Source organism: Haliotis rubra, unplaced genomic scaffold (assembly GCF_003918875.1).
Source record: "Haliotis rubra isolate DU_JTF1 unplaced genomic scaffold, ASM391887v1 Scf116, whole genome shotgun sequence".
In the NCBI taxonomy this organism is placed as follows: domain Eukaryota; kingdom Metazoa; phylum Mollusca; class Gastropoda; order Lepetellida; family Haliotidae; genus Haliotis; species Haliotis rubra.
Window position 1 is genome coordinate 1,353,139 of NW_025765070.1, and position 15,022 is coordinate 1,368,160.

General features: G+C 40.8%; 1 protein-coding gene across 2 annotated transcripts in view; it reads left to right on the forward strand.

Annotated features, from left to right (window-relative positions):
* Positions 1 to 15,022, forward strand: part of LOC124256224 (protein MEMO1-like) — a 102,772-nt gene that overhangs the window by 85,371 nt on the left and 2,379 nt on the right. For both annotated transcript variants that reach the window (XM_046690204.1, XM_046690196.1), the window contains exons 7-8: positions 9,537 to 9,613; positions 10,813 to 10,917. In XM_046690204.1, coding sequence (XP_046546160.1) covers positions 9,537 to 9,613; positions 10,813 to 10,917 — 182 coding nt within the window. The remainder of the gene's footprint in view (positions 1 to 9,536; positions 9,614 to 10,812; positions 10,918 to 15,022) is intronic.

Genomic DNA, 15,022 nt, shown 5'->3' on the forward strand with positions numbered 1-15,022 from the left:
ATTGTTAAACACGGAATTACTAGGTAAGTTTAAAAGGTTAATTATAATATGTATGATAATACCAAGTGTTTCAACAGGTGAAAGTAACTCTACCTATTTTGACTGTTGTAAAGGCATACACCAGGGAGAAAATTTATCACCTCTCCTTTTTTCACTGTTTATTAATGGCGTTGAATCATAGCTAGCGACTAATGCCTGTGATGATGTAGAAATTGATGATATATTTGGATTTGTTAAGATTTTTGTACTGATGTATGCTGATGACATGGTCTCATTTGAGTCCGGATGAGTTACAGCATAGTATTAATGTTGTGTAAAGTGGAAGTTAAAATTAAATATCGAAAAGACTAAAGTAGTCGTATTTGGCTCTGGAACTGCAGGAGTTAATTTTCAAAAAAATTATCTAGGTGATGTACCTTTCACCTTTTCAAAAGAATTTCTTTTCAAAACATTGCTATAATATTATGGTATATTTAAGTTGCAGTTAAGTAGATTGACAGAAATGTGTTTTTCCATGGAAAATGATAATTTAATTTCGAATTAAAGACAATGGATAATGAACAATAGACATGAAAATGGGTAAATAACTGTATTTATATTTGAATGTGTGCCCAAATGAAAGAGCGTCCACGGTAATCCTGTTTTCTTTGTAATTTGTCAGAGCCTCCGAGTGAGGGGCAACGTGTTCATTCAGCCATAACATTGCATTGCAAGTACCGCGAACCGAGACGATTTTTGCCTTCCCGGCCATGACCCGTTTAAATATCGAGGTAAAAAACCCACAGAAATGGGATCAATTTGGATCAGTCATTATACCATCCAGGCATTAAACCTGAAAAAGCCCACACTGCTTTAATACCTTATTACAATCAGACAAGAACTACCAGTGATATATTCAAATAATGGCATCTGATGGGCAAATGTCGCACTGTTTACGTTGAAGAAATTAACCGTAACCGTGATGAGTGAGGCTGATCATCGTTTTCACTATCACTAGCATCTGGCTTGAAACAAATAAGGCCTAGCGACACCAAGCGATTTTGACAGAATCGTCTATGGAAACAAGTAAGGCAAAGCAGGTGACAAAATTAAATGACAGTAGATTGTGAGAACATATAGCTTTAATTTTTTATACAAACCTGTAAACAAGATAATTTACCCCCTGAAATGTACATGAGTTCCACATCAGCCCTCATATCTATTCCTCACATTACGTCATGGAGACGCGCCCCTCTGATTGGTTGAAATTTCTTTCGCAGGTGAGAATTGTGCACTCTTGTCAAAAAGGTCGATTTTAGTTAAAGCTCGAAATGAGTAGTTTCAATGACGGGGTTTCATTTATAACGATGCCAAATATAGTTGCAGGCAACAATGAGGGCTCCTTGGCTTTAGTTCCATCTACCCTATTGTGTCTGTCACTTATTTGATGAAAGTTGTAATAGTTTTAGTTAATATGAATCATTTCACTGCTCGTCTTTGGAGATACATTACTGCAATGAGCAGTTATAATCGACATTAATAGCTCACTTGTACAGGTACATTTTGGTTGAAATCGGACAGTTGGTTTGAGAGTTACGGGTGTTTGAATTGTATTTGAGGGCTAGAAATTGTCCGAAATGGAGCCAGAACACGTTTTTGACAGGCGGGTGGATCTTCCAAATACAGCCGGGGTCGCGGGGGTCATGTACCCTTTAAGAAGTTCTGGAGAAGAAATAGTTCCCTCTTTAAAAGGCTGTATCTCACTTGTTCTTGGGTCTCTGGCAAAACAATTAGTGTTCTGGAATCACCAAGACTTTTTAGTGCAGAATTTGCACAATGGTTGCTGGACATCAGTTATGGAAAGTTTGGAATGTCTAGAGCTGATGGTTCGAGCTCAGCATATTTTGGAAGCAAACTACTCAAAAAACTGCTGAAAAACATGGCCAAAAAATGAAAACAAAAATAACTGCCAAACGGTACATCTTCACCTCGGTGGGCATCTGTGTGATTTTTTTTTTGTAAGCGATTCGGAGCATTGGTGCAGGAGGTATGTTTGGTACACAAAACGTCGGAATAATAAATAATAATAATAATAATAATCCAAACAATAACAAAAGGTCTCCTGCCTAGAGGCAAGGAGCCCTTATTAGTGATTTAGGTATTTGTACCCACCCCACCCACCCCCACCCCACCCCACACCCCCTTAGAGTATATGTGATCTTTAACATAACATGATGCTGACACACACCTCCCCCACCCCCACCCTTTGTTTTGCCGTGGAATGGAAATTGCCAATGAGCAACATCCCACCAGCAATGTCAACTGTACTACTATTCAGTATATTGCTACGGAAAACTGATTGCCAGCTTATTGGACTATGTACTATAGCTACTTTATTTGACGTGTACATTTCCTAATATTGTAGGTGAGTGGCTGTTTCGGTAATTCATGATATTTTGGATATTTTATAGATGGACAATGCTTTTAAAGAAGTTACAAACAGTATTTGGGTGGAACTAATGCCGTGATTTGGAACCATACTCTCATTTGATCGCCAGCATTCAAGTATTCCAAGTCAGACAACTGGTAGTCTTCATTTTCAGTTTGAGTAACTCAAAAATGTTTATAATTAAAAATTGCCATCTAACCTTTTATGTTCTTTTTTGTTTTCTTATATATTTCATATCAAACAAGCTAAGAAACAGACATTCACGTCATTTGGGTATATGAAATATTCACTGTGTTGTTGGAACCTGTTGATGTCACAGCGTGAATGTGAGTCTGTTTGGCATTGCACTTTGAGTGAGGGGAGGGGCTTGGAGGAGGAAGAGTGAAGGGTGTGAGTGTTTTTCTGTGTGTAGATGTTGTGTAAGCTAGGAAGTGTAAAGGGATGTTTGTTTTGGTTGAGTTTTATGAATGAGGGTTGGTAAATGTTGTTGTAATCTTAATAATAAATAATAAATTATATTATTATTGTTTCCGTCTGCTACATGCATGGTTGGTGGCAACATCAGTGCCGTCCATCACATTGTTGACCAACAGACAAGGTGTTTTTCTTTGAGTCAACATCAGACCCAGCAAGTCTCAGTCAAGTAATCGCTGCGCATATAACCGATAAGTTTTGCCAAGAGATTCTTTAGGATATCAAAAGATCTTTTTAAGAGTCATGAAAAATTCGTGTGGAGAATTGATGTATATCGGGTTATTTTATTAGTAGTCCTTTTGTTGGTCAACAGAAAGTGGGCATTAAAGGCAATAAGTCGGCTAGCTTGAAGATTCACTGGCTGCTACATTCCTAACAAAGACAAACAGTCCTGTTTCAGGCATGATGTACTAGACATAACATTGAAATACTAATAAAATCGACTTAAGACAATAAAGACATTGGGGCCAAAGTAGCATGTTCCAGAACACTCATGCTGTGTATATAGATCAAGGCTTCGTCACTCCAGTGAGAAGAGAACAAAGGTTCTTTCTTCAACATGCACGAGGCAACTTTACTATGCACAAGGACAATTGAGTCGTTGAAGAGTTGAAAAGTAATGTGAAACCAACGAATGGACCTGTTGAATGGGTCTAGGACAAATGCCACCCGGACAAAAGCCACCTAGGACAAATGCCACCCAAATAAAACTATAAACCACCAACACAATATTGCGGGGGGGTATTAAAATGGACTCTGTCCGTCCGTGCACATTTGTCTTTTCTGGAGCAGAACTCTAAAACCGTTCACTATTTCTTCACGTTACTTGGCACATAGATTGGTCTGGTGGTGTACTGGTGCCTTTTGGTAGTTTTGGAATTCTGAATAAAATATTGTTGGCGTTTCCATGGCAACAAGTTTGACTTAGCCTGAAATTGGTGGTAGTGCTCTTTTCCGGAGCTGAACACTAAAACCGTTCACTAATTTCTTCACCAAACTTGGTACATAGATTGGTCTGGTGGTGTACTGGTGCCTTTTGGTAGTTTTGGAATTTGGGGGGGGTTTGTCCTGGATTCCAACCTCCCGTAGCCGGTGAGACTATGATTGTGAGCCGTTAAGCCTCACAGCATCTCTTAAACAAATAGGGAACAGTTGTACGGTAATAAACGGGGAAACGATATTCTAGATCTATGATAATATTATAGACACAGTTCATAGATCACGTGTCATATCTAAATCAGCACAATAGTCCAGGATACATGCAAACACTTATAATGAGAAAGATATCAACCTTGATAGAGACAGATGAATACACGTACTTAGTATTAATAGGTTGGATAAGTTTGTCTTGAAAATTTCCTAAACAGATGAAAGAAACCTTGGTGCGAATACAGCCCAGCAATCAACAACATAACCATGACGCAATCATGTTACTATTAACAACCCAAAAGAACAAATATATAGACACTGTTTTACTATCTATTCCTTTATTTACCTACCGTGTAAGTCATCTTTTTTTAACATAGACACGAACTATGTATGGACATTTGATCTTAGGATATCATGAAATGTTAACTGATAAACAAAACTGATCTTTAGATATCACGAGGCATAAGACAAGGTCTGGTTAATTGCATAGAGCGAAATTTCGATTAAACTACAACCGATGAGAGGTATGTTGTAACAAGCAGTACTGCACTACATGTAACAACAAGAAGTAATAGATAACGGGTAATGCACACACATAGATAAAGTAGTGAAGCCAATACACAGAACGGGTTAAATTGTTAACATGCTGATTGGATGCTAATTGATTAGTTGATTGATAGAGTATATAGCTTGAACTCTTCCCCGGCCGATGTTACGCAATCAGCTCGATATCTTTTCCTGGCCATAAGGCAATTAAGGTCTGTGCAATAAATAATAAGTTGTCTCACAGAAAGTTGTATGCTTTGTTATTTATTTACCAGTAATAGCGATCCAACAACATCAATTAATCAATATCTTGTCCTGTAAAATCGATTTTTGCGACATTGTACATATCATCAGATTTAATGTTTCTAAATGTATATCACAAAGTTTGTCTGGTCTCGAAGCTTGTATGATGTTGATACGTGTGGAGCTCTGTAGGATGGTTACCGAAGTGTCCGAATTTTCGATGTTATGGTATATGTCCTCTCTCTCTTGGGACCGCCTCCGTGGTGTAGTGGTTAGAGCGTCCGCCCGGAGAGCGGAAGGTTGCGGGTTCGATCCCCGACCGCGTCATACCAAAAGACGTTAAAATATGGTACTTGTTGGTCCCTGCCAGGGGCTCGGCATTAATGGGTACATCAAGGACTGGTCGGCTCAGAGTCAGTATAATGTGTCTGAGTGGGGTATTCATGCTTCACTGTGGCATGGTATCTCAGTGGGCTAGCACTATAAAAACAGCTAAGTCTGGGCTAGTACAAGCAGCCGCACATACACATACCGGTACACACACATGCACGTCGTCATATGAGCGAAATACTCTCAAGCACGACGTAAAACCCAATTTCACCTCACCTCACCTCACCTCACCTCACCCTCTCTCTCTTGACGGAAATCATGACAGTCAAAACGACAATAAAATGAATTCAATTCTTCTGCAAAGATTTTGTTGTCTGTTGTAACAATGTCCTCACGATGCTTTGTATTGCCAATCATTGTCTTGATCCTCTGCCATGTTTGTTTCAGATTGCACTGTTCCACCTTTTCTTTTTTTGGTATATTGAAAGATCTTTACATTTCTAAATATCCTAACGAAGGGTTACAGACTGCCACTCCAAGGGGTCACCGCACCGTGTTTCAAATCACATTGTTAGACAAGTTAGTGATAGAGTTTTAAGTCCCTCACCCGAGACGCCAGCATTTTACTGAGACCTTCTCTGCATGATCTTCATCTAGTATGTCTACAACACTTACTACTCAGGAAGTGTATCAAACCAGGGAATATTTTATCATGATCTTCAAGACGCTTACCTACTGTTCTATCCAAGTTATCAAAAATGTCTTTGCTTCATTTTCCATGGAAGATGCTCAGGCTCTTACTCTCAGTGGACAATTGCAGCTGTGACCACTGCAAATGTTCTTACATCTGTTTCTGCAGATTGACGATCCACTCTCCAAGATTTGTCTGCCATCATCTCTTTATCGGTACGTTTAGTGGTCAAACTTTTGTGACAGTGTCTTCTTAACTCTGTTCATAGCTACACCCAATCTCTTTGATGCATCTCTGAAGGTTTGGATTGCTCAGCTTCACAATCAGTGAGAGGCAGTGCTGTGCACGTGGTCAATCGCCAATCAATCCACCACATCAGTGACTTGGAATTCAGAGAGGCGATCCTAGCAGTATCCCATTGGTTCGACATTCAACCAATCCATTGATTCAATTGGACAAAAGTAGTCGGGTAGACAATCCAATATTCTTTCAACTGATTGTCACTCTTCTATGAACGTCAGAACCAGACACATTTCAGGAGTACAGAATGTCATCACCGATGCTCTGGCGATATCCTAGGTGGGCAAGTTCTACACAAGCTGAAGTCGAAAAAGAAGATTCATCTGATGCTGGTTGGACCATTTTGGTCTTTGAGAAGTTGGTTCATACCACCAAAAGATAACTTGCTGATCCACCTACACTCCGACCAACTATATTGGTCAACAGAGACATTACTTAACGCCTATCGCATCTTCATGGATCTCTTATGGACAAAGATTTCACTTAGAGAGTTGCTAAAGTAATTGCACCTGCTTATTGTACATCCACTTGTTCCCTGTACGATAACAAGTGGAAAATATTTGGAGAATATTGCAAATTGCATGGTGTTTGTTCCTGTACTACTGCTTTAGCACAGACAGCTGGTGAGAATCTACAGCATCAAGGAAAATGAAAGGCTTCCACTACCTTTACTTATCTCGCAGCTATCAACTTTGTTGTTGCCATTGCTACAGATAACAAGATTTCAGTTTCCAAAACCTAAATCCCTCCTTTGATCCTATAAATTGTCTGATGATCAGTCACAGAAGTTTTACCGCCAGCCTGGAATCTGTTGTGGTTCTTAGGCAATGATGGTGGTTAGCTAAACCAAGTTCTTCATGGATCACCATTGGCACCTCATCGCCATGAACCAACTGCCTTGTCAACCGGACAAATGGTCCGCTATTCCATCCTTGAGCCTGACAATGTTGGGAATCTTTCACTCTGCTCTGTTAGGTCTCTAAAGACCTATATCAACACCTTGCAAGAAAGTTGAAGATTTCGGAAGCGGCTTTCTATTTTGAAGTCTCCAGATGCACTCAGTTATCCTCAGAGCCTCGAGTCCCCACAAAGCAGTAGCAGTGGCATTGACTTTGGATGCATGTGTTTGGTGATCAGAGACAAGTCTTCAATTCACTCTATCTACATGTCCTGTTTCAGCAGCTACCTACTGCCTGTCAACGCAGATAGGATGTCTATACCCAAGAAACTACCACAAGGGATTCGATTTTGTAATTAAAGAGTAAACTCTTTTAATCTTCGATTGACTTCTCACTTATTCTTTATTGTGGGCTTACTAGTGGTCAACCTCCCAAGGTGACTGGCTGATTTGTGTAAGTACAGCCATCACAAAGGCAAAATCACAAGGCTATGTTGTGGCATTAACCCACTGTATCCATATACTCACTAACCTGTGCTGACATAAGCAATGACATGAGTAGAGTTAAATTTAATGAATCCCTTGTATTGGAATTTCTAAATGTTACATTCCTTGACTATTGATGGCCATGAAGGAAAATATATAGGAGGGAAAAATTGGCCACTGATGGGAAAGGTTCAGAGCATTAAGGAGAGATTATAAAACTATTCAGCCTTTCAGCTGTTTCTGAGTTTGTGGGGGGCATATTGAAGAACTTGCTGTCCAGGACTGGGGACCGAAAGGGCTTTAGATTTTGGGGCCAGTTTGAATGGCCGAGCAGGTTCCCTGTTAGCTTTTCATTGTCTTTTGACAAGGATATGGCAAGAAATCTTGTTACTCAGGATAACCCCTTGGAGTTCATGGAAAGTATTGCTTATGGATTGCAGGATACCAGGGACCCGTGAAGATATAGCTGACATATTGCTGAGTGCGGCGTAAAACTAAACTCACTCACTCACTCAGGATACCAGGTCAGACTCCTTGTGAGCAAGTCATCTCTTTGGGGAAATCTGCAACCCACCATGCAGTCATGGGATAAGTGCATCACATGAGATAGGATAAAAACAAAAATTTGAAGGTTGCAGGCCTTGGAGGTTGCCATGATTAGAGGACAACTAGGGAAAACCTTTCCTGTTGTAACTCACTTTGAGAAAGTCATTGTGAGCATTTCATAGGTCTTTGTCAATGTGTAACAGTCCATTAACAATAAAGGAAAACCTCTCCTTCAAAAACCCTTATTTAACATATCTCCGGGAGACGGGAACAACAAAATAAACTCATTTTGAAAGCTCAAGAAGGCCACTGCAGCAATTGTGTGTTGCATCATGCAAACACTGTAAATACTCCACTGATCGTATGTCTTTATGATAAAGTTGTCTTTATAAGTTAAATTAGTACGATGTTCCAGTGTTCATGTGATTAATCAAGAAAACACTGTGATCGCAGGGAGCCACTGATTGCCCAGAGACCATGGTATTGCAAAGCGCACTATTGCAAGGGATGTTTGTATTATCCATAACCTTCCAAAGTCCTGATTCGGCTGTATTTGGAGATTTGTGTTTCCCTCATGGGATAGTGACAAGTGTCTACAATTGAACTGTTGAGTCAGATTTGTTTTTGGCTTTGTCTAACAGAAAAGAAAAGAAATAACAGAAACAGTGAACAGAAAAACTTAGCATGTAATAATCTAAATAATTTTTATATTACTAAGGTAAACAGACATTCTGTTGTGCCACTTTACCTGATGCCTGACCAAGTTGATCATGATGGCACAGATGGCACTTGTAAGGATTGACATACTGTGGCCAAAACGTTATCACGTTAAACAAATGCCACCTCTGTAACATAAGGAATACACCAAACAATCTTCTCAACTAATCTGCATCTGGATGGAATGGATGTTAGACTAAGTGAAGTTTTCCGCTCATGCATGTACAAGAGGTCTGGTTATATTGTGGATATCATGCTTGATCAAGGAAGTAATTTCAGTGTCCTAATTTGATCCTAACTTTTAACAAGTAAACCCCATCGTCTATAATTAATAAGCCAGTGTTTCTCTGATATCATTTATGCACCTATCATCCTATCAAGGTTAGCCCAGGATCCATATTCACACTTGTAATTACCACCCCAAAATCAACCGATGTTACTCTAATGGGACTTTTGTGTATCATCTGTCAGGTTTGAATTTTCAGGTATTGGGTTGTGGTAGGAATGTATTCCACGGACTAAAGTCAACCTAAGGACATTGCAAAGGAATGATAATGATTTCTGAAAGTGACAGCTAAGGATCTGTGTTATTGCAAATGCTAGCAAAGTAATAGTATAGAGAAATAAATTATAATAGATTAAGCGAATATACAAATTTCAGTTAAGTTCAACCCACATGTGTTTATTTTGTATAAACCTCTTATTCACATATGTTAAATTACTTGCAGGAAGAAGATTTCATTATACCTACTTTGACAAAAGCTGTGGAGAAATTTGTCAATCAATAGCTGCTCTTGACAGAAAGGTAAGTTCAATAATGGGCTAGTGATTCTCTGCCAGTATGTTTCTTTTCTTGTAAGTTTATAAAAACACCAAATTTGAGCATATTGACATTTTTGCTGGTTGTATGGTAAGTGGCATTATCAGAGATTACATGCTTTCACCTTCGCATCAAGCCATTGCCCAGACATTTTGTGCTCAGCTGACTGAAAGCCAAGAAAGTCGTGCCATCGTTGTTCGCCAGAAGCTGCTGGATCAGTGAAGTTAGACTTGGAATGCTTTTTCTCATTTTTAAGTTGCACTTTATGAATATATGACAAGATCTGTAAAGGCAGGTAGTCTGAGTGCTACTGTTGCCCCTGTGTGTTTATGTGATTTGACAACATCAACCCAAGATATAGTTGGATTTTCACTTCATGATTTGACATTCGTGGTAGCAGTTGGTCAGTTTCATAATGAACACATAAGGACATGTGAGAGTGTAACTTTGACAATATATCATGACCTTGTGCTCTGCCAGTTTTCTGAACAGAAGCCTCTCTCAACAGCTTGCCCAAACAGACTCCAATTGCTTATCAATTAGCAACACTCTTCTACAATATGTATTCTTTAATTGTGCTGGAGTCATATTGCATTCCAGTTTGCTTTTTAACTGATTTGTAGCTTCTAAAGCATCGGGTATTTTTAAATTGGCTTTCATTTAGTTACAGGTAAAAGTCGCTATTCAGGTAATCAAAAATAGATATACCAGTAGTAAGGTATCTGTTTCTTAATCACCCTCTTGAGCTGAGGGATTGCTGAGTGGTTAAGTTTCTCTCAGTTACTGTCATTGATGTTATGCCAAGAAATCAATGAATGCTACAGGGCCCAAAGTGCGTTGTTTGTGTTTTTAAAATTTGAAAACAAGGGTTTAGTTTTTGAGTATCATATTTTATTTTTTATGTCTCACTTAATAATTTCGGACCCGTGAAGAAGGTTAGAATTGATCTTCAGTAACCCATGCTTGTCGTAAGAGGCGACTAACAGGATCAGGTGGTCAGGCTCACTGTCTTGGTTGCCAAATGTCATCGAATCCCAGGTGCATTGATCGATGTTCATGCTGATGATCACTGGATTGTCTGGTCCAGACTCGATTAATTACAGACCACTGCCATATAGCTGGAATATTGCTGAGTGCGGCGTAAAACTCAACTCACTCACTAATAATTTCTCTTCCTTCAACAGGGAATGAACATCATTGAAAGTATGCAACCAGCTAAATTTACCCAGTACCTTGCAGAATATCAGAATACAATTTGTGGTCGTCACCCGATTGGAGTTCTTCTCAATGTAAGTATTTTTAGCAATCTTTTTTTTTAGGAAAGGATGTGTAGTACCATTATCAAAATTTGTTTTTCTTGTTGGGTAAGCTGTGTAGCTTTGTGCTCGATGGTACGTCCATTGGTTGTCTTCTCCTAACTACTCAATATTCAGTATCTCAAAAGTAGGTTTTTGAGCTCCCCTGAGAAACCGTTTGGCCAATTAATCAGAAACTTGATGCTGACCCTTGAACTTTGATATATAGCATGTATGTGTTGTGTTGTCAGCCATGCCTACTAGCGGTAGGCAAACTACAGGGACTAGGCAGCAAGGTATATACTGTCCTTGATGGGCTTCTTTGCACTATGTAAAAGAAAGGCATGAAACGTGGTCAACAAACTAAGTTCGTTTCGTTATGAATTACACAATGCTCCCAGTATATACTGCTAACAAACTGTGCATGCATTTCACGCCAATAGATTTACCTACAAAATGAGACATAGATTACAAAATTCAAATCTGTTCTTTGGGAGCTGTCATGATTTTTTCAATTATGAGCCAAATCACTGCCCAGATTATGTATCGCTAACCTACTGAATTTCTTGTTTAATGCACACCAAAACATGCTGAATGTATGGCATCTGTCAGCATTGTACTCACCGTTCTTTCCGAGACACTTATACAACACTGCCATAATGAATCGGCATACATTTATTAGTTGCAACATGCCTGTGTCATGCCCATTGTGCAGGAACTGTGATTGGGGCCTAAGTGGTGACTATGTTTTGAAAACCCCTCCGTCACTGCCACCTACTTTCAATACTGTGCTGTTTCCCTCCTGCTCAAACAATGTCATCTGTTGTGCTTAAAACAATGTATGCAATGATCCTCTCTTCTCCCAAATCCCATCGATCAATGACTTGAGTGTTGTTGTGGTAAATTTTAAAGAACTGGAGATGAATATATATATACGCTGAGTATAGGTGCCGATTTTAATAGGTCAGCCACTGGGATTCATCACATGCCGTCTAGAGGATGTGAAAGTCAAATTTTTAACTAATCCTGCAGGACTTACTTCCTGTACTTATTGCTTATGACTCGAAACGTGGCTGTGCCAGACGATTGATGTTGAAAAGCGTAGACTGATCACTTCCTGGTCTCGGATAAACATCAGTCTGTGCACGCATCACCGGAAGGTGACATCAGCCACATCAGATTATTGCTTTTCGCTCGCCTGGCAAGACATGTTTTTGTCAGTATTTTGTGAGACGTTTGTTCTCAATTGTGTTGTTATACCCCGTTACTATTATATTGTTTCACCGTGTGTTCCCCATTACTATTGTAATGTTTTTTCACTGTGTGTTTGCTTGGGGTTCTGCTGTATTGCAGTTTCTATACGGCACATGATTTATAGTTTGTAAAGCTGGGGGTGCCCTCATTCGCACTGTTTGCATTGCACTTTTCCGTATTTTTCCCCTGTCTATGAATGAATGTGCTAGTTGCGCTTACTTAATCATCTTCACACCTTTTTTTTCTGTCCAACTCTGACGTCTCCTGTAACAAGCATCCAGATGTCGACACCACTGATGTCCACTAGCTCTAGGGCATCTGGCACTCTGTCTCCATTCTCCAGGTTGCCATTTCCAGCATTTCCCTGGCAGACGTCTTACTCCTCACACCTCAGATGCATGCGCCACACGTTCAGCAGTCACTGGATGTTTCGACACCCATTACTCACTTGACCTAGTTAGCAGGGCAGTCTGGTACAACAGCGCCTCTGCTGCTCATCACTGCAGCGCCTATAGCTTCGGCGCATCTACCACATCGACTACGACTTCAGAGTTCAGTAGTTGGTGTCAGCGCCTCTGTCGCCAACACCTACCTGTTCCAGCGTCGTTCCTGACTACAGCGAATATATAGTGCATCTACCAGATCCAGCACCTATACAGCGCTTCCACCAGATCTCGGGCCTATACAGCACCACTACCAGATCTCGGGCCTATACAGCACCACTACCCGATCCCGGGCCTATACGGCACCTCAACCAGACAAAGACCCTATACCGCTCCTTTAACAGATCCAATGCCTGTACGGCACCTGTAAAACCATACTTATTCAAAGCGCCTGCACAGCGTTTCTACCAGATCCAGCGCCTATATCGCGCCTATAAAACTATACTCAACTCACTCACTCGAGCGCCTTTACCAGATCCAACGCCTATAACACCATACTCACTCACTCCAGCGCCTGTACGGCATTTCTACCAGGTCCAGCACCTGTATGACGACTCCACTATATCTAGTGCCTCCAGTGTTTAACATACTGCATCAGCGCCTCCTACATCTTCCGGGTTTCGGCAGCTGTTGGTTGCGCCACTATCTCTGATAGGCAAACGGAACAACATTGGCAAACGGACACATCTTGCCCTCGAAGACTTCGACTATTACAGCACCTCAGACCAGGCGTGGCGTTTACCCAATCCCTTGTCTTGAATTCATCAATAGGGCAGCCAAGGTGGATGAGGAAATTATGTGCGTGACAGTTTTCTTCATCCTTTGCGTCTTGCAAGGCGCGAGAATCACAAGGATGCTTCATCCTATCTCAAACTTGGCTTCGGCTGTTAACACTGTCACTCAAGACCTCACTGAGGTGAATCCATACAGAACCGATCACCTCTCTTCTGTGATGGCTTGGTAGTCGGGGATGAGAATTTCCGGGAATTTCATAAGGCCAAGGGTCATTTTTGTGAATCGTCTAAATCCGTTGACAATTGTATGAATGTGCTTCAGCAGATTTAAAGTTTTTTAATGGTTGCTGTGTTCATGCTTCGGCTAGTTTTCAGAGTTTTTCTCAAAACTTCATTCTCATCCCTGGGTAGTGGATGGTCCACACTGACCTTGGCGAACACTTACGGGCAGATCTCGTCAACGCATGTGTTATTTGAGGTCAAGAATTTCTCTCCCCTTTTCCGGTTGGGATTCAAACTTTCAGAGGAATCTATTTTGCCAACCCTAGTTCTTCACTACGATCTTTAATAACAAGTTCAAGGATGTCTATGGAACAGTGTGCGACTTAACTAAGAGGGAGATAGTGTTGATGCGCTTGTAGGCCTGGTTCCAAGGTTTACCTTCGGCAGAGAGTACCTGCGCTTTTACTTCAATTGCCCCATGGTTATTGACTCATATCATAGCACAGCAACAGTGATAATTTGGTGATTTAACGTGTGCTCTCTGCCATATTGCGTAATTTGCAATTTTTACAATTCGTCTTTATACTAGCTGGGTTGACTTGTCAACCAGGACATGTCGGACCATGTACCGTAACACTCTGACGTACATTGGAAGCCTCTTTCAAGCAGACGAGATCTTCATTCAGATTCCTCTCCACAGCTGGTAAAGGTTTTAGACCCTTATCCCACGTGCGCTGTCCGAACCGATGTTCATCTGGGATTGACAGGCAGACGTTTGTCAACGTGTCGGTGTCCCGTCTCACTTACGTCAGTGTTTTCCGTTTAGTGGACTCGCCCATAGAAATCATAGGTGGAGTCACCTTGACTGAGCGAATTCCGAACTACCTATATTTTCATCGGTGCCTCAATGCATAATAGAGGCGCCCACTTACTAGATCTGATAATCTCAGGGTTTCGGTCAAGAGATCAATAAGCAGTTTGGAGCTCAAAGCAGTGTTCCTCACCATCCGTCACTGGGTGCAATAGTTCCCGGGGCAACACGATTGTTATGTGATTTAACAAGAGTTTGACCGGGTTACTGTTTTCAGACGTTCTGTCTGTTTCCAGTAATAGCCAACACCCACATCCATCTGAGAACTCTACATCTTCGCCGATGCTATATCGGGATCTGACAGTGTCGCTTTCACAGAATGTATGCTACACAAAGAGATACTGGTTATATGTCTCCGTCTCCAGATTGTCAGCTGGGGCAGTGGTTGGCTGAAGCTTTTCCAGGGGGAGCTACACGCAAAATATGTTTCCTCCGGTCTTGCTTCCATATGTCTTAGGCACAATCAAGAAATAACAACTTGACTTCGACTAAATTTAGATGGGCCCAGATGATCAATTTTTAAGCAGTCTAGTGTCAAGAGCTCACCTACAACTAGCCAGATAGGGAAACATCCT